General features: G+C 38.9%; 1 protein-coding gene across 2 annotated transcripts in view; it reads right to left on the bottom strand.

The window, feature by feature from the left end:
- Positions 1-23: 23 nt before the first annotated feature.
- The window catches only part of LOC122716582 (discoidin domain-containing receptor 2-like), a 142,306-nt gene continuing 115,090 nt past the window's right edge, over positions 24-27,239 (bottom strand). Inside the window, exons 5-17 of one of the 2 annotated variants that reach the window (XM_043939809.1) lie at positions 24,080-24,227; positions 15,561-15,725; positions 14,668-14,801; positions 13,170-13,377; positions 12,091-12,186; positions 6,493-6,668; positions 6,041-6,212; positions 4,714-4,976; positions 3,939-4,076; positions 1,766-2,073; positions 827-1,061; positions 582-731; positions 24-238 (exon numbers count right to left, since the gene is read on the bottom strand). In XM_043939809.1, the coding sequence (XP_043795744.1) occupies positions 89-238; positions 582-731; positions 827-1,061; positions 1,766-2,073; positions 3,939-4,076; positions 4,714-4,976; positions 6,041-6,212; positions 6,493-6,668; positions 12,091-12,186; positions 13,170-13,377; positions 14,668-14,801; positions 15,561-15,725; positions 24,080-24,227 (2,343 nt within the window). In that variant the 3' untranslated portion in view covers positions 24-88. Of the gene's footprint in view, positions 239-320; positions 490-581; positions 732-826; positions 1,062-1,765; positions 2,074-3,938; positions 4,077-4,713; positions 4,977-6,040; positions 6,213-6,492; positions 6,669-12,090; positions 12,187-13,169; positions 13,378-14,667; positions 14,802-15,560; positions 15,726-24,079; positions 24,228-27,239 lie in introns of those variants that run through there. The other variant, XM_043939810.1, reaches the window with a different exon arrangement.

Genomic DNA, 27,239 nt, shown 5'->3' with positions numbered 1-27,239 from the left:
TTTTTTTTTTTTTTTTTTTTTTTTTTTTTTTTTTTTTTTTTTTTTTTTTTTTTTTTGTGTATCACAGTTAACCGGGACCCGAGTCTCTTTATGCACCAGGTCGATAGTCCGAGATTATGTTTTTCAGGAACGTGTAAATGTCTTTGAAGGTCGGCCTCGAGGTCTCGTCCCTCCGCCAACACGAGCACATCATCCTGTAGACCTCCTCCGGGCACATTGTGGGCTTTGGAAGATATATCTGAAAATAATACGACGTTATATAAACGAAGATATAAAATTTCTCTTATCTTTTATTCCCTTAACTTTGTTCGTTAATTTCACAATTTATAATTTGTTCGATCCGTTCCACAAACGTTCTATGAATACATTTCTCGTGATGCGCAAGCTGAATACTATCGCATTTTTACATCCATCGTTACACTCATCGTGACGAAGATGAAAGATTATTCAACTCGGTATTCTTATAAGTCCCTTTTTATACGTATTCAACTACAATTGGTACGAGATAAAGAAAAAAAAAAAGATGTATTAAAATAAATAAGCAGTTTAAAGTAATCAATGGTGAAAAGTTAGAAACGTACCTGCAACTCGGCCCCGTAGTACATGTGTTCCGCGTTCTGTATCACCTGATCGTTGGTCAAATGCTGGAAAGGTTTCTCTCTGGCCAGGCTCATCACTTCCCACAGAGTGACGGCGAACGACCAGACGCTGCTCGAGCAAGTGTACCTGTCCTGTAGAATCGAAAACCGTGTTCATCTCTGTCTATCGGCGTATTGTGGCCATTCCTAACTATTCGAGGAAGATCATCATTGGAATGAATTCTTACCAACAGAATGCTTTCCCACGGCAGCCATCTGATTGGCGCCGGCGGTCTGCCGCCTATATCACTGTAATCCTTCTTGTAAAGGTCACTGCACATCGCTATGTCGGTCACTTTCACGGTGTAAGAGCGGCCCACCAGACAGTTCCTGGCCGCCAGATCTTTGTGCACGAGATTCTTCGACTCGAGGAACCTCATGCCCGATGCTATCTGCGCGCCCATGTACATCAGGCAACTTTGGCTGAAAGGAAAGGAAAAAAAACTTGGCTTTGAACTCGTTTAAGTTGGGAGGAATAAGATCAGATTTTCACGCGAACGAGATTAACTTCAAAGATTTGAATGTTTTTCAGATAAGAGAAATTTTTGCAATAAAAATTGTACATATCTTCTCGTTTAACGCAGAAGCTTAAATTTACAATTGTTAACATAAATAATTGGAAATGCAAGGATTTTTAAACGAGATTTTCACAAGGGATGTATAGAATTTTCTGAAGAAGAAGCGTGACAATTAAAAATAAAAAAATAAAACGAATACCAAAGCATCATTCTCAAAACAACAATTTCAAAAAGGCGGACAAAATTCAATTTCCCCAATAAAAAAAAAAAAACTTTCTAAACCCTAACAATTATCAATCGCGTAAAGGGACGAGCCGCAACAAGGCAAGGATAATTTACAAGGCGCGTAATCGGGCCTAATCGGAAGCCGTATAACGCGGAAGCGGCATTAAGATCAATCGGGGACGCGATGAACGAGCGCAGTGCCGCGTTAAAATTGCGACGGGACGGACGAGCGTTGAACCGTGAAACGGTCGGCCTCGGCCTCGGCGGATTATCGTTGCATCACGCACGGGGGACGGGGCTCGAAAATTCCATTTTCGAAAAACGCGCGAAACTCGTTTGGCGCGCGCGTGCATCGAGCAGAATGGTAATGGCGGCTCTCCTCACCTAAGGGCTTTCAAATTGCAGCTCGGCCTAAGCGTTCCCGTAAGTGGCACACTGTACTGGAGATAATGGGCGAGATCACCGAGTTCCGTGTACTCGATGATCGTCCACGGGACTGGTTCCACGGCGCACACTCCCAGGATCCGCGCCACGTTCGGGTCGGACAGGCTGGACAGAAATCGGACCTCTCTTATCTGGTCCGCCGTACTTCCGCCCCGTATGTCGCCCGTGCAAGCGGGCACGCGAGCAACCACCAATCTTGGCGCATCCGCCACCGCGTCCTCCAATCCGACCGCCTCGCACACTATCGCCTGTGGACCGTAACAGTGTAATTAAAACTCATTTCGAAGTGTGTCTGCTGCCGAGAAATTCGTCTTTTCTAAGCTTTTTACGTTTCGAAGTTATAAAGTTGTATATATAAAGTTTCCATATCGATGGAAAAAATTTTGGATATGATTGAATTTTATTTTTTCGCGCGTTTCAGAGGTAATTAATCCCTTTTATCTGGGATTGAAGTGTGTTCGCTGCCGAGAAATTCGTCTTTTCTAAGTTTTTTTTTTTTTTTTTTTTTTTTTCTAAGTTTTGAAGCTTTTTACATTTCGAAGCAGCGTTATAAAGTTGTATATCGATGGAAAAAATTTTGGATATGATTGAATTTTTTTCGCGTGTTTCAGAGATAATTAATCTCTTTTATCTAGGATTGAAGTATGTTCGCTGCCGAGAAATTCGTCTTTTCTAAGTTTCGAAGCTTTTTACGTTTCGAAGTTATAAAGTTGTATATCGATGGAAAAAATTTTGGATATGATTGAATTTTATTTCTTCGCGTGTTTCAGAGGTAATTAATCCCTTTTATCTAGGATTGAAGTGTGTTCGCTGCCGAGAAATTCGTCTTTTCTAAGTTTTTGTTTTGTTTTTTTTTTCTAAGTTTTGAAGCTTTTTACGTTTCGAAGCAGCGTTATAAAGTTGTATATCGATGAAAAAAATTTTGGATATGATTGAATTTTTTTCGCGTGTTTCAGAGGTAATTAATCCCTTTTATCTAGGATTGAAGTATGTTCGTTGCCGAGAAATTCGTCTTTTCTAAGTTTCGAAGCTTTTTACGTTTCAAAGTTATAAAGTTGTATATCGATGGAAAAAATTTTGGATATGATTGAATTTTATTTTTTCGCGCGTTTCAGAATTAATTAATCCCTTTTATCTGGGATTGAAGTGTGTTCGCTGCCGAGAAATTCGTCTTTTCTAAGTTTCGAAGCTTTTTACATTTCGAAGCAGCGTTATAAAGTTGTATATCGATGGAAAAAATTTTGGATATGATTGAATTTTATTCTTTCGCGCGTTTCAGAGTTAATTAATCCCTTTTATCTGGGATTGAATGTAAACGAGGAAACGTTGGATTTTGTATGTAATCTTTTTATTTTAATGGAACAACGATCTTTTGAATTATGAGTAATTATACAAGAGGAGGTTTAGTAAGTGCATACATAGTTGACGAAGCCATGCGGCTTAATCGTCCAAGAGGCTGCTGGAAGACGACACTTTGCAGCTTCTTCGACTCGCTATCGCTAATGCACACATAAACCAATGAATCCCGGAAGTATATCGACGCGGAAATCTGGGTCCGTGTGCACATCTTGTACGCGCATAATGTACACAGTAAATGCATTATCCCTTCGTTGCTTCGTTGTCGTTTCTCTTCGATGTTCAGCGGCTGAAGTTTCCGTGTAGTTTGCTGATCAACGTATTATCGTGTATCGCGGAATCGTGCAAATAATATCTATATATAATATTACACCAATGATATTAACATTCGTCACTCATTATTATTCGAATTAATTTTTCCAAAAAACGATAACAGTTTTTTTCATTTCACTCGAGATCATAATTTCGAAACATTTATCGTTAATTTCCTTTATCAATTAATCACAATATCAACGACGCGCTCTCCTACGTCGTGAGATAAAACCCACTCTTAGGGGAAGAACTAACTCTTAATTAGCTCGTTAATTACAAAATCAATTCTATTGGTTCTGTTGTCAATCAAACTTCTGAGTAAACATTCGTTACGGTTGACGACCGGTCGAGAGATTAACGCAACTCGGAAAAACGTGGTTTCATCATCGCGAAACATGCATCAGAGAGATAACACGCGTCGTTTCCCAATCGTTTATCGCCATACCTCGCCGATGTTCCTCGAGCCAAGTTTCTCCGTGGTACGTAGGCACTGGCGGGGTATATTGGTGGGCTCTATCTCCTTGCACTTGTACGGTTTGTTCATGCTGGGCGCGATGTTCCAGCTGACGACAGGTGCGGGTATCTGTGGGCACGAGCCGATTTATTCGATATTCTTCCTCGTAAATGAAAATTTCTTTCGAACTAAGAAGAAACAAAGTTAGAGTTTGCGATTTATTATCGGAGAATTATTGGAGAATATGGAGTTAGATAGCGGAGGATGATAAATTTTTTTCGTCTGATGTATTTATTTGCGAATTGGTTTGAGTTAGAGATGACATGATCTACGCGTAGAATAGATGTGTAAAGAAAGATGAAATTTCGAGTCATTGCATCGTTATTTTTATGATTAATGAATAAATAAATCGTGTAAAACTTTTTTTCTTTGTTTGTCACTACAACAAAACGATTTTAACGATAATTATTCTTTTAGGAGATTTTAAAGGAAATCGAGGCAGCTCGTAAATTCCTTCGATTTTTCTCGAAATCGTTGCAAACGGATCCTCCGCCGCAAGATCCCCAATTATAAGCGACAGCAAACCAATTATGGAAATTCAATCCCTTTAAGACGACCTATTCCATCCTATCCTTATTCAATTTTTTCTTTTCTAATCTCAATCGCAATTACTTTCATTTCGTTCAGACCATTTCCTACTGTTGGAATTTAAATTCCATCCGTGAACCCGTTTATCAATCAATTTTCAAATCTTACGATGTCGAACCTTGTGTTTCTCTTTAGGCGCTGTGTGCCAGCGTTTCGAGTGGATCTGATCGACGTCCCGCTGGTGATTAGACGTGGCCGCGATATTGAGTTTCGCAGTTGGACTCGTGTAACTTTGGAGGGTCCTGTAGTGTTGAGAGTGGCGTGCGGGCGAGTTGGTCGGCGACGAGGAGCAACTGGGCGGGCCCACGGTCGATTCCGGCCTCGTGTCGAGTCGCACGCTCTCCTCCGTGACGTTCACGTCCTTCAGCTCTTTGGGGGATTCTTGAAAGAAATCGATTTTTATTTATTTACCCCTTTCGAGCCGCCTCCTCGAGGAGGAATACTTGGGCAGAAATTCCGTGTTTATTTTCTATCGGAAAATATTTTGTAATATCGAACGTTCGAAGTATGTACTTTTTTCCAAGTACAGTTTCGAGCACAGAGTGAGGACAGGAAATTTGTGTGAAATTTTTGCGCGATATCTCGAAAGATTTGTAGGAAACGATGATTTTTCGATCATGATTTTGGAAGAATTAAAGGGAAAGAAAGAAGTTTGCCTTTCGATTTTATGAGTGATATTTTGGAAATTTTGGAAAAAAGAACGAGAGCGTGTGAAAAGAGGAAAATAATGAATATACAATTAAATTAGATCACTTAATTAGATGACAATTGATAAAATTTTGAACGTTTGATAATAAAAATGTTAAAACTGATATTATAAATTTCTTTTCTAACATGTTCGATATTTATTACAAAACAATTTCTCTAAAAATATCTCGATCATTTCGATTTTTGTTTTATATTTGTACATTGCGCAATATGCAATATCGCGAATCAATGCAAATATGTACCATTTTAACATAAAAAAAAAAAAAAAGGAAAAAAAGGTAACAGTTCCTTCAAATTCTTTAATATATTCATTCCATTTTATTTTCTCCTATATAACAAAAAAAAATCTAATTTAATCTTCTCAATTTCATTTCCCTTTTCCTACTCGACGTCCCGTGTATATACATTTAACTTTATTTAATTAAACACTTTGTAAAAAAAAAAAAATTTGTAAACGCCATAAAGGGAATATGAAAAGATATCGCTTAGAACCAGCATAGAAAAGAAACGTCTCCTAAAAATATGCTCGATCGCCCTTGTAAATAAAGATAGAATAGTAACAATTGAAGTGAATAGCGCGGCAAGACGTGGCGTGGCACTTTCTTTGAAATTCTACTAGGCAATAAAGGGAATAATCGGATGGAGAGTTTAATTACGAGGGAGACGGGGATTACGAAAAAAATTTCATCAATGCCGTACGAACGAATGAGCAAAGGATTTCATGTTGTAAAACTCACCGGAAGTGGCCACTATCGCGTACGTAGATTTATACTGTGGGCTGACAAGGGGTGAATTGAATTGTTCCATTGTCAAAGACTCGTGCATACTTCCGTCCTCGGGCATGTCCGGCGATACGTGATTGGCAGTCTCTGTCAGCATTCCACCGGGGGTTAAATTTAGGAGGAGGCCCTGAAAATCGTTCGTATCGTTCGTATCGATCGAGAGAAAATTATATCCGCTGGAATAATTTAATTTCGCGCATATAAGAAGGATGAACGAAGTAAAAAATTCTCTCTTTCTCTCTCTCTCTCTTTTTCTTTTCTACGGGGAAAAAAAAGAGGATCGAGAAACGACGAGTCGACTCGTGCCGTATTAGAATGGTAAAGTTTGCTTGACTTTAAATGACAAATTAAAATCCGTGTTATCGGTGTAAGAAAAGTTTCGGCATATTTATGAGCTTGCTCCTTACCTTCATGTTTATGGCGAATCCAAATGGATTTTTCAGAACGGTCGGCGAGCTTTGAAGTTTTTGCCGTCGATTCAGAAGGAGAATAATGGCGAACACCACGAGGAGAAGTAGGATAATGGCGGTCAGAACACCTATTAGTACCTCTAAATATTCCTGACCCTCTCCCGCTACTGTAACTATGCCAAATGTTTCGCTTTAATGGAGAACGATAACCTATTCCCGTATCTTTATTTCTCTTTACACAAATAAAACGAAACGAATGCTTTTTATTACTACTACTACTACTACTACTGTTACATAAAAATCGACGTGTGCCAAGTGAAGAGGAATGAGAATAAAAAAAATATATAACGTTTGAATATTTTAAAAAATATCAAATATCAAATAATCTTTAATTTTTATTCCTTCCATCATCGAGATAATTTTCAACTATTTTTCACTTCACTCGAGTATGTAACTCGGAGCATTCGAAATCTATCGACGCGGAGGGGCGAATAATCGAATAATAAGGAGGCGGAGGGGGAGGCAATTCCGGTTAGTGGACTGAAAGCGGACGAATCTTTTTCCGCTAGAAACCGTTTTATCGCTCGTAAAAAAGGGGCGTGGAATTCCTTTCTTTACCCTTTCTGTCGCTTAAAAAGCCGTAAACATTTTATCGCGACGCGGCTAATCGTCGTTTCATCGAGAGAGAAAGTTTACGTAATCGAGAAAAACTTGGAGGAGGAGGAAAAAGTCTGGAGGAGCTCGAGAAAGAAAGAGGGAGGGGAGAAAAGGGACAAGAGGACGAATGAGCAAGGGAAAGAAAATACAAGGGTGTACGAGAAAAAGGGGTCGAGGGAATAAGAAGAGAAATAAGAAGTGGCTACGTAAGAGGGGAAGGAGAGTGAGTCGTCTGAAAAAGACGGGAACTCGTGCGGCCAACTTCGATAAAACCGACTTTACAATGCGCCGTTACATTCTTCCAATTTTTCACGTCGGCCGCTGCTTTATCGACCGAGCGGCTTGTGCCCCGCTTCGGAACGGAAGTGTGGCGTCACGACCTCCGGTTTTACGAGAGAAATAAATAAACGGAGAGTGGAGGCCTCGCGTGGCGATCAAGATCTCAGACCTTTAGGAGGCCAGAGACTCGGAGACCGATTTTCTTCTATCACCAAGCCTGGTACGAGCAAAACTGGAACCTCGTGTTACCTCGTACTATGGATCGTGTCCGAGCAATTTCGATTTTAATTCGGGAGCACAGGTCCCCAAGGACCCGTACACCGGCCATTCCAGCCAGAAAATTCACCCTTTAAGCGACATCCTCTTTCCATCGATTTAAAAAAGAAAGAAAGAAAGAAAGAAAGAAAGAAAATGAACAAAGACACACCGGAAGCTTTTCAACTCTTTTTTATTCTTCATCCTTATCTTTTTATTTTTCGCTTTTCATTCTCACGATATTCCTCGAATTTCTTACCATTTTCTTCTCTCTCTCTCTCTCTCTCTCTCTCTTTCTCTCCTTTCTTTCCCCTAATACACTCGTGTTTTCCTCCCCCTCGACGATAATATCAACAGGCATAAACGAGCATACTGCCTCGCATTGTTTCGATATCCCGCACACGGGATTCCACTCGCTCTCGTTTCTTCTTTTCCTTTTATTTTCCCTCTCCTTGTCTCCATTCTACGTTCCCTTTTCCCTCTCCCTCGTCGCGTAGCGATTTCAACCGCGTGGCAACCATTTTTTTTTAACAATCTTGAAGCAATCTTGGTCAGCAACGCGAATCGGAAACGGAACGGCGCGATCGCACCGTGATTATCCGTTTAATTAAGCCACGTCTACTTATCTGTTTATCTAACCACCTTCACGGGGCTCGAGTTTCTTTCTTCTTAATTTTCCACTTTCGCCCGATTAACCCGGCTATTTTACATCGACGACCACCAACTTACCTCGCCCATCTCGATTCTCCCTCCCCCCCTCCCGTTAATCCCGCTCTTTATCCAGTCATTAAGCTCCTCCCCCCTCCCCCTCCCCCCTTTTTTCCAACCGCTCTTTTTCTCTCTTCCTTCTCTTTTGTCGGGAAGGTAAACTTGGCCTGTGGAAGTGTTATCCGCCACTGGATTATTTGAAAGTGTGTGCGAAAATGTTTGTCGAGAACGCGGCTGGTAAACGAGGTTAAATTTTTGCGGTCGCTTGTGCGGTCAGTTAAAGAGGGCGCTTTGAAACGTGGGAGGTACACGGCTTGGATAGACTTGTTAAATAACGCGTGATTTATTTATTAAATTTGTTTGAATTTAATTTTGTGCATTCGCGACTGGAGGGAGGGATGAGAAATCTGTTGTTCATTCTTTGAACGTATCTTCCTTTCAATTTTCGATCGAATTAAATTAAAAAAGCTGAAGAGATTAGGCGAGAGGAGATCGGCTACCTCGAAATTTAGAAATTTCCTCTTTTTGAATTTGAAACTAATCCAAAACGAGATTGCACGTATAAAACGATGGAATTTTCGATTTTGGGAGCGACCATCTTTCGATTCATTTTCTTCATTCGAAAATTTCATTTGTATAATTGAATTACTCTTAATCTTCTGTCTACTCAGTTGTCTAATTATCTCAATGTTGACAATTCTTTTACACAGAATATCTTTAGAAACAATCGTCCTTATTTCATTTTGTCTTTCAATTCTTGAGATCTTGAGATCCCTTCGTTGATTGGAAAGTAGATAGAATTAACAATTGTATCCAAAGACATCGATCCTTTTTCTCCCTTTCTTTCTTTTCTCTTTCTTTTTTTTCTTTAAAGCTATCTCTTCCCTCGTTGCCCCGCGCAAATGGACAAAAACCGAGATTTCGCGTACGCTCGTTTTAGTTATGACTCGTGTCTAACGATGCGCTTCTTTATTTTCTCCGCTGGATAATCGCGACCAAACCGGGGATTTATTCGCGACAGTCGAGAGGAGCAACATTTTGAGCAGAATTTCTGGACACAGGGAAAACGAACGACTCGTTTGTTGTTCGGTCTATCAGGGACGTGTAATTAAGCCTGTGTCGTGACCACTTCCCGTCCCCTTCCTATTTGCCTTCGATGTTTCACTCCTTTGCCTACGTTTTCTCGTCAAGTGTACCGATTATCCTATTGTTTATATTCCTGTTTTACACGCAATATCAGACAGCTTGGCAATTTATTTTATCAAACGAGGTAATTTGAATCGCGGTTCGTTCTTAATGATCGTAGGGGAAAATATTTTTTTGACAAGCAAGTAAAAGCAAGTTTATGGTGGAAAACAGGAAAAGAAAAGAATAGAATAGAATGGAATAACAAAAAAGAGTAACAAAATAGAGTGATATATCCCGACATAGGAAATTTTTCTTCCATAATTGGAAATTCGATTCCTCAAAAAGAGTGCGTAGAGAGTTTTCATGAAGCTAAAAAAAAAAGGGGAGGGGAGAAAAAAAAGAAGAAAAAAAGTAAAAGAAGAAAGAGAAAAAAATGGGGAAAAAGAGAGAAACGTTTCATCACGTTATGGTTCTCTAAAACTCTGCTTTTTCCCTGCTTGAATTAAAGCCGATGCATTCAGCCGTGATTAAAGTTTTCAGAACAACTGACGCGGCAAGGATGAACCAGTTTTAGGCAACATTCTCTCATTCATTCTACTCAAAATGACGTACGATAAAAACTACGATAAAAAAAAAAAAGACAATGTATTTTTATTGGTTAAAATAGACGTTTCGGGGGATAATATCGTATCCATAGCCCCGCCATTTTTTTCTTTTTTTTTTTTTGGTTTCATCCTATCGCTGAATCGCGGTAAAAAAAAAAAAAAAGAAAAAAAGGAAGAATAACGACTCTTTCACCCTCGATAAAATCGATTTTCGTCGGAGAAATCAACGCCTGTCTCTCCTCTTTTTTACCTCCACGTTTTCCACGAGCCGAGTACCCTCTTAATCCGACTAATTGTTTACGTTACGACCAAGTTGCTACGCGAATTACAAACTATCCAAAGTTTCTTCGTTCAACGGTTCCACTTCGCGACTCTAATCGTATTCCCCTGTTGCCCTCCCGGCAAAGAATGGCGGCTTGGTTCCGCTGATGAAGTTACTACCTTAGTCGGACAAACCTTACGTATTCTCACTGTCTCGCAAAGAGGAACGAAACTCGATCGAGGGCTTGTTTTCGAGTCGCATAATCGCACGGCAACAAATTGGGCAATTGATTTTCGAACGGATGTCGAGGACGAGGATGGTTAGGGAGAGGGGGTGTAAGAAACAGGGACATTTCCTTTCTCCTCCAAATGCGTAATTCGATTGTTAATCCGGATGTTTAAACACGAAGGAGGAATGATGGAAACGTGGAGTTTGATGGACATTGGAAAATTCTGTTTGAATTGATCATTTGTAGGGAATATATCCCGTTTCGAATATCGTAATCTTTGAAATACGTTTCATTTTTTTTTTTACATCGATCCTCCACTTTAGTTGTTCTAAATTTGTGAGAAGCGTGTTTTGCACACACTTTGAACGAACAATTCGAGTGGAGTTTTTTTTTTTCGACGAGAAGAGGAGTAAAGTTCTCTTTCTTTCGAATAAAATAAAATTACGAATTTTACGTATTTTTAATTAATGCTCCATTTCGAGTTTAATCATTATTATTATACGACGAGAATTGAATTTTGTTAAAATTTCAAGATCAAGTTCGAGAAACGAGATTTCATAATCATCGAATTAATGACAAGGGTATTTCATCAGATATCTCTTTGAAAGTGTATAACGTGTAGGATGCTTGGAGACTTTTACTTTGCAACGAGTATCCCATGAACTTTAATAACGTGCATTAATATACAAGTTAAGAAGATACGGTTATTATATATATATATATATATACGTAACAGTCTTAAAATGAAGTGCAACCAAGCGGGCAAATTTTAATCAGAGTGTAAGAGTCGCACGGTTAAAGGGTAAATAACAAAGGGTAATAATTAAGCGTGATGAAGTTATACACCTATATTATATGCCATGTACACTCGTATGTACACCGTGTTCCAGTTTCTAGCTACCAAACTTTGTATCTTTTCTATATGTATCTTTTATATACATATATATATATTTTGTTTAGAACTATACTTTATAGGCAAAGTTTGAAAACTGGAACGTATATAAAATATTGAATTTATATATACATATATGTAAAAGCGAGACTCGTATTTTATATATTTATGCGCAAAGTGTCACTGTTTCCGATTTTATCTATTGCCCTTTTCGAACCTCCTTGGGACGTAATGAGCTCAATATAGTAGAACAAAGGCACAACCCACTATATACGGTTTATTTCCTTTATTTTAATTGAATCACTTCACGACCTATTCCTCGATAAAATATATCTCTATTACTTAATTTTCTTATTATCACGTCTCAAGACTTTTACTTTTTTCCCCCTTAATCGACAACGAGTCACAGTTGCCAATTGTTCGCAAAGAATTCTTCCGTTCAGACGAATCTTAAGGCTCTTTCCAAGTGATGACGAACGGTGAGAGATAGGATAGATGAGGAAAAGTTTCGAATGCTCCGGGTGAAATTAACTCGGGATTGATACGAATTAAATGGCGCCGCCGCTGTCGAGTCACTTACTTGTTTGCAAGTCAAGATCCACCTCGGAGTCCATTGGAATTTCCCCGTTACCGAGCTCGGATGCTGACTCCTCGGTCGTGTTTTCATAAGGATTCGCTGGAACAAGGAACGAGGACGCGTCTCGCTAATTAAACCGTTCTAAGTCTTTCTTAATCTCGCTCAACAACAAAGCCCCCACCTTTTTCACCCACCCTCCCTCCACTTCCGATTTTAACCCGCATTAAACGGCTGCGGATTACCCGCATTATTCGAGATAAGCTGTTTATTAATAAAGCCTCACGCGTGACCATTGTCCTCTTCGTCCGTATCCTTGGGTGGTTTTGTTTCGACACTCGAGAAAATTAAACACGCTCGCAATTTTTTAAAAATTGCCCACATTAATATTCGCGAAAGTATCTTTAAAAATCTGAAAATCCATGAAGAGCCATCCGACGTATTTGGGCAACGTTCTTGCGAAAATACTTTTTACAACAAAAACTCGGTTATTATTCGAACGTAGAACGTTGATTTCTGAAATGAAATTCCAATTAGAAAAAAAAAATTGTACAAAGAGAAGATAAGGATTTCCGTGACCGGTTGTATCGCTGTTAACGAGCCTTTTTTCCTTCAAATTCCCCGTTCGATCCTCTTGCTTCCGTGAAACTTTATTTTTAACCGGACTCGCCAGGGGAAATTCCCCAAGGAAACATTCGCGGGAACTTCGATTCGAAACGATTGCAACTTTAATCCGAGCGACAATTAGAATCGATGCGATGAAATTGGGAGCGCGGAGGTGAAATATTCGGAGACAAAGGTTTGAAAAGCTATCGCGGCGTCACGCGTTGGCGAACGCGGAGGTAATCCGATTCTCGTTACCATCTCTGTTATCGAGACAGATCTTGCTACCCTTGTGAAATGATAATTAATCGACTCGAAAATCTTTCTTTTGTAAAAACGCGACGAGCTCTCTCTGATTATTTAAGAAAAAAAAAAAAAAAAAAAAAAGAGAAATTAGCCGAGAAAACGGAAGAATACTCTTGGCACGGGATCGTTATTGGCTCCGTCCAATCTCTATCTAACCGTTGAAAGAGGATACTCACTTCCGTCGAACACCACCTCGCTGATCATGATCCATCGGGCGGCGAAGTACAAATGTATCTTGAGAAATCGTCCTTCGCGCTCGTGCAACCCTATCGAGACGTTTCTCGCGTTCTCCAACACGAGATCCGGTATGTAGGAGTAGGACAATGGCTCCTCCTCGTAGGTGGCGCCATCTACGCTGAACCAAACGTCCGCTTTCGAGAATACCTGGGCGCACATAGAGAATTCCGATCGATGAACGAGAATTCCTTCCCTCTCTCTCTCTCTCTCTCTCTCTTTTTTTTCGTTTTCGAATAATTCGTAATAAATTAAGGTACGTGATTAATTAAAATTAAAACGTAGCCGGATAATAATAACGGAATATCGAATTTCTCGGGAAATTTAAATCGAAATTTCATCGGAACGGTATAAGCCGGAATAATATCGTACGAAAGACAATACGTTCGAAACGATAACGATCGGAAAATTAGATAGTTAATTAATTCAGGGAACATAATACATTGTGTAATTCGATAAATTTAATCGCATTCTCCCATTGGATGGCCGTTGAACCGTTTCTTGTCAGCGGTTTCAATTTTCAGGGTTAGTTGAAATATCATTCGATTGACAAAGAAATTTTCTCGATTAATTCTGGTCGCAACGATCTGCGACTTTATCGAGAAAGTCGAGGGGAAAATTCACGCGCTGTGGAGTCCACGTGCCACGGAGGAAGCGGGGAAGGAGATATACACGGTTTTAAAGGGGCGGGCTGGCTGATGGACCATTTGCTGCGGCTCATCGTGCGAGCAATAACCGGTACTTAAGGCTGACTCACTTTTAATGGCGAGGCCTTTCATCCGAATGAAAGGACTATACGGACGAATCGTCCGGCATTGATATTTCAATGCGCGTGTTGCTCTCAACGCCGATTTTCCATTCATCGATTACAATTTCGTTTGTATTCGAGATAGTATATTCTTTTACATCGGGGAGGAAAAAATCTAAATACCTTGGAAATTGTGAAACGACCAATCACACGTTTGAAAAAAATTTCGTGTAAAAAATTAATTACCATAATTCTTAGGAAGAAAAGAAAAGATGTTCGAATCTTTCATCAGACCGATATGATAAAGTTCTCTTGCAAATATATTTGTATCGATATGATTAATCCAAAGATCGATTATCGAGAATAACTCGTAAACACAGTTCCCTGTTTCAAAGTTTATCCCTTCGATATCTGTATAGACCCATAATTGTCAAAAAATATCATCGGATCGGGTTTAACTTTAACAGAATTTAAACTCGCAACTCTTTCTCCGACATAAAATTCGATAATCGATCCGATTTGTCTCTCCTTCGATACTTTTAATCATCACAGATCCCGGTTCCGCTGGAAAAAATATATATATATATACATATCTATAACTAGTGGTCTGCTGGCCATTAAAAGTTTGATCTTTTAACGCGGCTCGTTGGCTCGTAGGAATTATAGGAGGGGCGCGTTAAAAGATTACCCACCTGAACGTCGCGGGAGAAATAATTATTGGTGTAGATGTGGACCGCCTCGAAGATCCAGGTTACCTCGAACTCGAACACTAGCTCCACGTAATCGTCAACGAAGGTGTCGCGCATCCAGGCGACCCATCCCGTCCCTGGAAACGAAAAAGTATCCGTTTCAAGCGGAATTCATTTACCGCGAATCCATTCCAGCCACCCCAGCGCGAGCCAACTTCGTTACCCTGGATCGAAGTTAAAGCCTGAGCACCGATTGATCTATTGTTTCTCTCGTTAATTGAATTGATTCCGTTCGAAGTAACTTCCTGTCGATTCCTCCTCTCTCTCTCTTCATTTCTCCCTCTCTTTGTTTTGTAAAGCGTCGTCTATCGTAGCTCTGCGTTTACAGGTGCTAAGTACCGATTGACGGGTCTTTTGAGCAGCGAGGAAACTTAAACTATTCCGATTGCGTTCGGTTTTGAATGCGTTGACGTTTGGAGAATGTAGGAAATTTTAGAAATTTTTAAATAGAGAGATGAAAATTGGTGGTGTTTTTTTCGAAATCGTGAAAAATATGGATAAAAATTGAAATCTTATTATAGATCGTACTTGACTCCAATTACTTCCCTCGAAGATATGTTGATATCAAAAAATTTAAGATGATTCTCTCTCCGTATCTTTCGCTTAATAAATTTCGAATATTATACATCCAAAGTTTCAGGGAAGAGTGAATTTTTCGCTGAGAAAAATGTACAAGATTTCTCTCAAAATCGTCGATCCACGAATAATCGTCGAGCCACCCTGGTTTGGGTTTATCCCAAATACCGCGTCGATTTCTCACGTCCGCCCGGAGATATCTTCGAGACACCTTCAGTTTCGGCACTTAGCACCCCTTCTCGTATCCACCCACCGATTACCTCTTCCATCTCCCATGTCCAGCCTGTAATTATCCGCGCCGACCTCTCCATCGATCAGCCGGCCTAGACCATCGGTCAACAAGTTGTCCTGCCTTTTACCGTCGTAAGAGATGTCGCTCAGCTCGATTGTCGGGGATTCCGGTATGGTGTAGCTCACCACGCCACCTGAAACACGAGGAGGAAGTTTATGTAGTAGGTGGCCATGCCTCTCTCCCACCCCCTTTTTTAACTCGAACAAGTTTGCTCTCGCGAGGGAGTGAGAGTTGAGGATGCGTGGACGAAAGAGATTATTGTGCCGATTCGACGTTGTTTCCTCGATTAAACGATGATGGAAATTGCGGAAATTGGAATGGAATGGAATGGAAGGAATCAAAATTTCACCATTTTCTTTTTTAGAGATCTTTTTCTTTAATAGAAAGAGAATTTGATTTTACAGTAGATATGTATATAAGTTAAGTATTAAATTTGAAATTTTAATTTTTGATATTTTAGAAATAAAGTTACTGTGAATTAACTGTAAATCAAATTGTTATATTATTGGATTTAATATGATGCAAAAATATGCGCTTGTAAAATTATTAGTGAAAGTTTAGAAATGACTCTTTTATAAGACTTACAATCCATATCTTCTAATCTTATCCATTCCCTTAAGCCTGAATCAAAATAATAATTAATAATTAATAATTAATATTATTATAATTAATTAATAAAGCCCGAATCAAAATAATATTCTCAATAAAGTATAACAAAGATCAATATATCTGTTCAAACAACAAAAAATTCAAACTCGTAAAAGAACCAGGTAACGTTTCGAGAAATAGATATCTTCTCTCTCGACACCTAGATGTCACGATAGTCGTTGAATTTTGTTCACCTAAGTTTAATCCAGCGACTGTTTCGACTTGAATTCGAGATTGATAAAATATTTCTTGGTCGAAGGGAAGCTTTTAGAAGGAAAGTTGCGGCCGATCTGTCGGCCGATACGTTGAAGAATAATGGATAGATGTCGGGAGATTCGTTAGACAATCGTGCGATAAAAATGTTTGGGCGAGGATCGGGTATTCGGCGGCGAGAAAAATTAATAATGAACGACGCAGAAACGACTCGTGTGTCTCGTGCTAGTGTCTCGCCTAACTGCCCTCAATATTTCACGGTTTCTACGGTTTTCTACGTGGACTGTGTCACGCGATGCGGTCGAACGAGTTTACGTTGGCTCGCGAGCTAAGAAGGGAAATATTAAATTTTAGATTTCGTTTCGGTGTCCGTTCTGTTCCGGATAGGTGTAAATTGGAATCGTTTCGCGGGTATAGAAAGTAAGTTCAATATTTAAACGGCGGTTCCGTTGTTTTGTTTGTCTAAAGTTTCGTCGTAGAACGACACATTGAAATTTCTCTGTATGTAATATTTGTATCTTCAATTCCGATAGAAATTTTAACGGAAGGACACGAAGAATAAAGTTTGCGAAAAGGGTGAACGATGAATAGGAAATTTGTAAATATATAATTCATTGCGTAGAAATATTATATATGAAATTTTTAAATAATTTTAGTGGATGGCGATGCATTGTACATTTCTTTTTTTTTTTTGTACAATTACACGATAGTAATGATAATCGAGTACAATGCTATTGTGTATTCGATTAAACGAGACTGAGGGATTGTCTCTGGAACAAGTGGAAAATTGTTCCAAAAAACTGAAAAAAAGAAAAAAAATGAGAAGGACAGAATGAGAAAGATGTAGAGGAAAGAAGGGTAGTTGGAGTAGAAAGACGTGGAGGAGAAAAGGGAGTAGAACAATGAGATAAAAAGGCAGTGGTTTGTAAAAGCCTGATTGTTAAGTCCAAGCAAAGAATAATGAGACATTCTACGCAAAGAATATTACCTATGTAGGAAATATGTATAGCGGACAAGATAGCAGAACAATAATAGATGAGTAAATAAATTTCAGATTCCTATTAATGTACCTTTAATTACGTTTAATTTTCTATTGTCAATTCTTTTTTAAAACATTAAATATATTAAACCTGAGTGTTGAACCTAGTTAATTGACTTTATTAACTCTATTGTCAAATCCTCGTTTTTTCAAAATTTCACTTCACCACTCGAAGACAATATTTTATTCGAAAAGAGCGAAGGTAATTCGTATAATTAAAATTCTTTCGAATTTCGTTCGAATGAAAATGAATAGGCTCCCTAGAATTCTTTATCAACCCGGCGAAAATCCATTAAGGATCTCGATGCTCGCTGCCAACTTCCATGGCGCGTGCATTAAAAGTACATATCCCGTGTTAACACGAAACCGTGTACACGCCGCCGTTACCGCGACTTCGCCCTGTAATCCGGCAATCCGCTAATCTAATCTGCGTTGGCAATCCTCGTCCCGGCCGCCGCACAAATTATTACAAAGTTTCATCGAGTGTCGTTAGAGCAATTTCCACGGAAGTTGCCCTCAAAGGCGAAGAGTGCACTCGTAACAAGTTTCGAAATCAATCCTCCCCACCATCTTCAACTTCAACAAGATGGGGGTCATTTTCGAAAGCCACTTTTCATTCGTGGTAGTCACGAGTAACGAGACATTGATTATATCTTCCATCTGTGTCTCGTCAACGTTTCGATACTTTTGCTTGGTCAACGGCTATTGATATCGAGCAAGCTTGTGAAAATTTATTTATCTTGTTGGGGCGAGGGATGTATATATACGAAAGGAAAACTTTACAAACCTTATTGTTTCGCGATTTCGTTGTTCCTTCCCTCATCAGTAAGATATTGCTGATGATGCTCTTTTGTCTCGTCAGATTTCCAAGAGATTTTGTTAATTTTAAACTTTTTAACGGAGAGAAGGTAGACGAGAAAGTGTTGGTCGCGGGGATAAAACCGAGGGGGTGAAACGACATTGACAGGGAAGATGCAGGGAGGATGATTAATATCGAAAGCTCGAACTCGGGCAACATTCAAAATGCCGAGGGAAGTTACACTAAAGCTAGTGTGATATTACGAAGCGAGTTAATTTACGTAGCCTGATAATAAGATATGTAAGAAACAATGTAACCCTGGAATTTAAACACATTTCAAGCACTGGTAACGATCATTAATGGGATCGTTTGCTTAATTACAAGTCAGACTTCCTTCGTCCAAGGGATACCAATTACGCGAAATATTACAATCAAAGAACCTATTCCGTCAAGCCGTCCAAAATCTCATGTACGAAGGCCGACTATCGCTCGATTTCATCTACCAAACTACCGTGATTAATTTAGAAATATAGACAAAACGGGGCTTGGGATATCGTTATGGAACACGCGTACGTAAAAAAAAAAAAAAAAAATTTTTTTATATCCTCCCAAAACACTAGCCTCCAGCGCCGCCATTAAGATCTTAAAAGTATTTTAAGCATTAGAGGGAAAAGCTGGGAAAATATATGAAGGGAGGGGGGAGGGTTGAAGAATATTAATAAGAGAGGTGTGCAAACTCGTTCTTCGACTCGATTTCGAGAGCGATCTTTCGTGTTCGCCGTGTTCGTCGGGTGGCGCAACGTTGTTTTTTAACCAGATGTCGTGCACGGCCGTCATAAATCCGCCATTCCCGCCCACCACCGATCTCACACTCAGCTCTGAACGCTTCTTATAGCGTGAAACCTCTCGTGTCGCCCCTTCTCATCGCACATCCCCCTACCCCTTCCATCGTTTTCGTTCCTCTTTTCTTACCCCTCCCCCTTCCATCCTAACCTCTTCGACATTAGCGACCCAGAAAAATCATTTATGCAAATGACCGGCCATTACACCGATATTGATATACCGCGGTGTTGCCGCGCCAGGTCACGTTTCCTTCGACAAAATCTGTTATATCTGTCTTTTATTACGTGACCCTCGTTTCCCTTTCTCTTTTCTTCTTTTCTGATTTTTATTATGCCTCCCAGCATCCCAGGTAACTAGTTCTACTGTACATTGTATCTATTTACGTATACATGTGCTCGTGGCATTTATTTTTTGGAGGGTAGTCGAGTGATTTTCACAGAACCGATCATGAAAATAGTTTATTAGTGAAGCGATGCATCTGTAAATAAAATCATATAAAATGGCGAGCCACGTACGGTATAGGTCAGAATCTCAAACGAACGTTTTCTTTCGCCAATCATCATTCTTACAACGTTTCGTGAAATTCATGGGAAAAAGAGAAGATACAAGAGTTTGTTTCAAAGATATTTTAGAATCTTCGCTCTTTCCCCAATTTCCTCCGGATCCTTCGACAATTTCGCACTAAAAATTTCAATTTTTAATATTCCCGGGGAATGGTGGGGAGGACGTGGAATCTTTTGGATACCTCGATACCTTAACGATCTAAACCGAAAACTAGAACCGAAACCTCTAGAGTTTACGGTTCGACGTGTTCTCCGATATCCCCTAAAACTCTTGGAACCCCCTGAAACCATCGACATCCGATGTCCTCTCAGACTACTTCTGAGATTCCCGACACTCTCGGGAATCTGAACCGAATCTAACTAGACCTAAACTCTTCGATATCTCTCCTCCCCCCTCCCTGCAACTTTATTAATCAAACGAAGCGCTATCAGGTGAAATATTTCTTCTTTCGTACTCGAGACTTCGTTTTTTTTTTTTTCTTGAAAAAGATAACTCTGATGCAAAATTACGAAGTGTAATTTTCAAGCATCGTAGCATATTAGATGTTTCATCAGACATTGAATAATATACGTAAATATCAGCAATGGATGTAAAGGTACGTCTGATCGTATTATTCTTTTCGTTTTTATTTAATTTAAACATAATTGATATTCGAAGATGCGAAGATACGAAGTTATGAACACCAGCATACGTGTATATTATTTTTCTAAAAAATTATATACGTCGCTCTTTTAACTGTAATTTTTTCAGATAAATCAAAATCAAAAAAAAAATAGAAAATAATCATTCTTTATTCTAAATATATCTGTCAAGACATTAAACACGTCAAGCTGGAATCTCCAAATAAAATATTCCATTTCATATCTCGAAAGAGTTTTCACAGTAATACAGCGTGAGGTCGAAATAGCAAAAACGGGGCACGTGTCTGAAAGCACAAGCACCTTAGGGATTTTTGCTACGTGGAAGCAAAAAATATCGGGAAGGCACGCGACTATTATTCTTTAACTTATCATGATCGAAGTTCACGTCGTCGTCGTGTGAAATCCGTTGCAAAAAAAATTTCCTTGTCCAGAACTACTCTTCCCCCTTTTTCGCTCATTAAACATCTTTCCCCGGCCGTGGAACGAAATCGACGAGTTTCACCGAGAGATATTATAACAACGAAAACAATTAACAATCACACGTTTCGGGCGCGTAAAAGTTTCTCTCTGTTAACAGCCGGAGGCGGTTCGAATTAAATTAAATTATGATTAAAAACAAACACACGTGTCGTGAGCGCGTGGACAACGATACACGTACAACGTAGGAGGAAAGGGAAAAAGAAGAGAGGGAGAGAAAGGAAGATGAAAAGGGAACGAAGGGGAATATAAAAGAGCGAAACGTTATGAAGCTCCGCTTCGTTTGACTTTTTACTTCGGTAAATTAGAAAACACGGTTAGAAATTTCATTTTATGTAGCGCGAGTGTCACGTGGTACGTATGTGGAAGGATGGATCCCTTTTTACGCGGTTACAGCTTTCCGCGACGAGGCGAATTATGCGAAATGAAACGTGAAATATGCAAAACGAGACTTTATAAGCGCGATTATTTCTCGTTTTGATTGATAATATACGTATAAAAGTATATATTGAAGCTTTGAAAATAATACTGACCCGGTTCCATAAGTATTTCTTTTTTTTTTTTTTTTTTATACGTATAAAAATAAAAAAGAGAGGGAAAAAAATGTTCGAGCCGAAAGGGTAAAGAATATCATCGGTGAATCGCCAAGAGGAAGAGGAGCAACGGTTAATTTTGTGCTCGGCTGTGTAATGGCTGTGTAAGGTCACAGGATTTCACCTCTTTTTTTCGATATTTTAATTTTCTCTTTTTCTTTTTTTCCTTTCTTTTTTTTTTTTTTTTTTTTTTTTACCGGTACTTCTTGTATTCTAATAGTAGCTTTAATTAGTATTCATATTCCCTTTTCTACCCTTCTCTCCATCCTTCCTTTTCCTCCCTTCTCTCCCCATTCGACTCGAGGCTTTATTTTAAATGCATCACCATTCTGGAACAGTATATTTAATCCCGATAAATATGTCGGCCATAAATATTAATACCAGGTTTACAAAAAATATGGGTCAATTGATTTGTTCGAGAGAGAGAGAGAGAGAGAGAGAGAGATTCGTTTCTATTNAAAAAAAAAAAAAAAAAAACAGTTCAAAAACTAGTTCACTATTCTACGTTCTTTCACGTTCCATTCGTTACACGCGATAATTCCATCCCCTGTTCTCGTGCACGATGCTCGATATGAAATATTAATTTCGAATTTGCCGCGCTCGTTGCACAACGTTTGCGTATTTATATCGCGTCTCTGCGGAGATTTTTAAAAAAAAAAAAAAGCGTTGATTCGATTGATTTCACGAGTTATTGATTAGTAGCTTTTAGCACGGAAAAATTGAATTTGAAAATTCGTAATCTTTTGAAAATTCGAAGAGACAAAAATTAAAAAAAAAAAAAAGAAATATATATTTTCGTAACTTCGAAAAGATGAAACAGATATTTTTTTTTGCAACGTATATTTTCTTAATCCTTTCGAACATTCTTTCTCTTTAACGATTTTAATGAATAAATAAATATGAATTCAACGCGAAATGGAATTAATCCTCCTCTGGAAAATTCGATTCATTCGAAAGAAGGCGAATATCGAACATTCTTTTTTGTCAATTCCTAATGAAGCGGATATTTCGTTTAATTCCAATCCACGTTTTACACGCTCGTCCAGGAGAATCTATCAATCACTTTGTCGCACGGGTCAAATTACGGATTCATTTTTCATTTCTGAGGGAGGTAAAGAGAAATACTTTTGAAACTACTGTCGGGAAGATGATGTATCTTTCGTTTAGTTTTCTCGTACAGGGACGTATATACATATATATATATATATACATATCACGTATGTACAAGGAAATAAACGCCCCCATTTTAAGGTCGGTTTCCATCCCCGTTTATACCGCGAAATCAAACGAAACGCACCTCCATCCTGGAATTCTGTCTTCCTTTCTTCCGTGGCAAGAATTAGATGATATCGTTTCGTTCATGGAACGTTGTTGTGACGTTCGCGGAAACCGCGGTGTCGCGCGACCGGATGAACTCGAAAGTTGGAAAGTTCCTCGAGTTGCCGCGTGTTGGCGTAACCGAGAAATCACAATGGCGGTGTTCGCGATTACAATCACAGGGATGTTCGAATGAGAACACTACGCGTGCGACTTTTAGATTTTATGAAAATATTGTTTAAACGGAATGATTATGTTTTAATAACGTGAATAACGAGAGACAATATTTAAAATTATTATACGTAATTTCTATGGAATGGATATTCCATCTACAGAGAATGATAATAATGTATCTATTACAAATTTCTGTAAACAAATTTTGTTTCATAACTTTTCAATTTCCTGCTCTCGAGATATTCTAGTCTATTTCACACCAAACAAACTTTCGACTTAGAAAACTTTTTTTCTTCCCGTTTCTAATTTCAATATTCTGTTTTTTTACTCCATCGTCTCATCTGAAACGTGAAAACGAAACACAGTCCACGTGTTCTTCCACAAGAACTGGGTCGTTTTCTCTATTATTAGACTCGTTTAAGGGGGATCGAAAACAAATGTAGGGAAAGAAATATATATATATATAGAGGGGGTGAAACAGCTCGATGAGCTTGCTCGTATAACGCAGTTACGAGCGTTAATAGAACTCCGGGATCCGCAGTTGGAGTCCAACGACGGATTCCATTCGCTGCCATCTCGGCGACGGCTCGCCAAATTGAATGAAATTGCAATTTGGAAATTAATCGCCGGCTGTTCGGACAGTCGCGTCTCCACGTTTCCAGTAGAATTGCAAATTTACACCGGCTTCACGATTCTTCTTCGTTCTTCCTGGGAGACCGATCCCTCCTCGCAATCTCGCGGTTGGAATTAGGTCGAATTCTGAATCTTTGATATTTATGATATCCCGCGACTTAGGAGGGTGGGAATCTTGGACGATTTGTAGCTCTGTCAGGCTTTGTCATTCGTATATTTTAAGTCGAGAATCTTTCCCATTTGAATATTGGAAACTTGATTACGCGGGGTATATGTAAATTTCAAAAATCTTTCAAATATATTTATACGCGAAACATTTAAAATTTTAATGCTCGAGGGAAAGAGATCTGAATGGAGTAGTTTAAATACACGAGTCGAAATCAAAATTTCGAATACTAGAATATACCGAATATTCAAATTTTCAGTAAAAAAAATCGAAAATTTCCAAAATCTGAATAAAAATTCGAACCTCCTTTACGTTCAACAATCCAAAAAACTCGAATTCGAGCTTCTTCTTCACGTTCTTAATAAATCGACATCACTCACCCGTGTCCTTGCACCCCCTCAGCTCGATCCGAAGGCAAACGGTGCGCCTGTGCTCTGAGTGCGGCAAGATTCGAATCTGGCTAGCGAAGATCGCCGGTACCAATCGATGCGACACCACCGTCGACGTATCGGTATTCCCAGCCAGCACCTGCAAACAACCGTGACTCGAATTCCATTTTTCCTCCTCCCCCCGATTAAACGTTGTCTAACCGAACGTTTAACCGAAGGGCGTGTTAATTAATGACAGTGGCCTGTGAATCGAAACGATCCATCGATCGGTGACACGATGCTCACGGCCGATTTCTTTCGATAAAGAAAGAAACCATTCAATCGATGCTTGTTTCTAAATAATACATACGTTTAATTATACGATTAATTATTTATGATTAATGGTCGAGGAATAGGATTAATTCGGTTAATCCGTCGATAAACAATTTTGTATGTGATAATAATGGAGACGAGGAGACGTAGAGGGCGTTGGCAGCGCGGTTGATTCGCGAGCGGAAACCTAATGGTGATGCAGAGTATATTGTAGGGTGTGTATATACCACGAACGGTCAAATCGACGTCAATATTAATCAACTTACCCGGGGAATCTCAGCGGTGGAGACCGGTGTACGTCGTTTAAACATAGATCATGATTGCATCTGTTCGAAGGTAATGTTACGGTTAATGCACCTACATCGAGGGATCGCGTAAATTATCATTTGAATAAACCTAAACATCTGCGGTTTCACCGGTGTTCATTTAGTTGTTTATATTATTTTTTTTGAAATAATGGGGACGGGTTTGGAAATTTTGAAAAATAATGTAATTCCAATTGTTGCGCGCAATTCGTTTAAACACAGGGAGATATTTTTCGGCGTAAAGAAAAGAAATTGAAACGTTACGCGTACGTGGTTGGATATATCTTTTCCGTGTGTTGCTATGTTCCAACGTTTTGAAACATTGATTTTATGTAAATTTGACATTTCACGGATTTCACGGCCCCGCTGTAAATGTAAATTTTATGCCAAAAAATAAGTAAAGCGTTCGGGTATTTTTGAATCGAGAAAATTGGTGACGTGTAATATCATTAACATGTTGAATGTTACGTGCTTGATCGTTAATGACTGACGATGTCGGAATTAATTAATATATTTAAATTCATTGAATAATGACATTCGTGAAATTGTCGATATTTCAACGTGAAGTATAACAAATCCATTGCGATCAAACAATTCCAATTTTTAAAATACACTCTGCAAATGAATTAAATGTACTGATTCATAAAATCGTTACAAGTAATATCTCCAGAAATGAACGTTTTTAACCGCTATAACTCCGAAGATAGTCACTTTCGATCAACGAACAAACGACCACCGGAAGCGCCAGACTTTCCTCTTTGAAACGCTTTTCGATTCATCCGGATACGACTTCCGGTTCCGGAGATATCGTCGTCTAAAGAAAAGATAGTTTTTGATTATTCGCTTAAAGTGTAATTAAATCGCATTAAAATTGGAGAAATTTTGAATAGCTATAACTCTGAAAATATCCATTTCCGGTCAACGAATGAACAACCATTAGAAGCGTCGAACTTTTTCCTTTAAAATGCTTTTCGATTCATCCCGACACGACTTCCGGTTCCGGAGATATCGTCGTCTAAGGAAAAGATAATTTTTGATTATTCGCTTAAAGTGTAATTGAATCGTATTAAAATTAGAGAAATTTTGAATAGCTATAACTCTGAAAATATCCATTTCCGGTCAACGAACGAACAACCATTAGAAGCGTCGAACTTTTCCCTTTAAAATGCTTTTCGATTCTTTCCGTTACAACTTCCGGTTCCGGAGATATCGTCGTCTAAAGAAAAGATAGTTTTTGATTGTTCGCTTAAAGTATAATTGAATCCTATTACAATTAGATAAATTTTGAATAGCTATAACTCTGAAAACATCCATTTCCGGTCAACGAACGAACGACCACCGGAAGCGCCAGACTTTCCTCTTTGAAACGCTTTTCAATTCATCCGGATACGACTTCCGGTTCCGGAGATATCGTCGTGTAAAGAAGAGGGTAGTTTTTAGTCGTTTAATATCTTCGTCCTTGTCGCTCGGTCGGATCTCTCGCGCAGCACTTCACCGATCTATATCAAACCCAAGCAACAAGCCATTCTTGGAAAAACACAGTACGCTGGAAGAAGTAGTATTGCAGGGAAAAAATGTAGGTCAGTGGGTCGCGATCCATTCACGCGCCGTGTCAAATTCCGTGGAAACTTTGAATGCTTATATCTCGGTGACCGATCGAGATATCGGGATGAATCAAAAAGCGATTTCAATGGTACGGTTTCCTCCTACTTCCCGACCGAGTTTTGACGATAAAAATTTCTCCTTGTTTTTTTTATACTCAGAAGTCTCATTTACCCTCTTTTTCGAACGTAATGTCCCGTTGTCGCGAGACAAAGAAAATTGAACTATTCTCTCCAATCTTCCAAATAAATAAATTTCAAAATTTTATATAACGGATTATCTAAAATTACTCAACTTTTCGGAAACACCAAGAACAATATTTACTTGTCCATTTTATTTAAAGAATTAGAACACATTGAAGAAGTAATAGATGATAATAATACTACAATTTTCCCTTATCCCCTTTCTTTCTATCTCTATCTCTAAAGCCTAGACAAAGAAGAATAATTACAATTCGTCCGGAATAACGTGACTCGCCTCGTGCACACCAATTTCTATTTCCCTGGTAGAAGTGTCCGTCCGGGTAGGATCGCGAAACGAACCGCTTCACACGCTAGCGGCCGATAAATTATCGTTCGTTACAGACACGGCCGCCTATCGCGACCGAGATTGCTTAATTGGACGATTCCCGTGGAACGGCTCTTAATTATTCGACGATCAACCAAATGAAGCGGCTGTTTCGGATTTATTCCTGGATTTAAACGTGGAAAGTCTATTATTTTTTTTTTTTTTTTTCTGAATTCGAGCGAGAATTGGACAATTGATATAACGCGGTAATAAAATAATAGGTAATCGAGATTAAGTATCTGGTAAAAATAAGAGCAACGAAAAGATAATGTATAAAAAGAAAAAAAAAATACGAATCTTCCAATTCATTCCTTTCCCCAGAAGAATAAAGAGATATTATATAAAAATCCTTTCTTACTTTTAAT

This window comes from Apis laboriosa, unplaced genomic scaffold (genome assembly GCF_014066325.1).
Source record: "Apis laboriosa isolate Shangri-la unplaced genomic scaffold, ASM1406632v1 scaffold47_cov149, whole genome shotgun sequence".
NCBI classification, from domain to species: domain Eukaryota; kingdom Metazoa; phylum Arthropoda; class Insecta; order Hymenoptera; family Apidae; genus Apis; species Apis laboriosa.
This window is presented reverse-complemented; position numbering and strand designations above follow the sequence as displayed.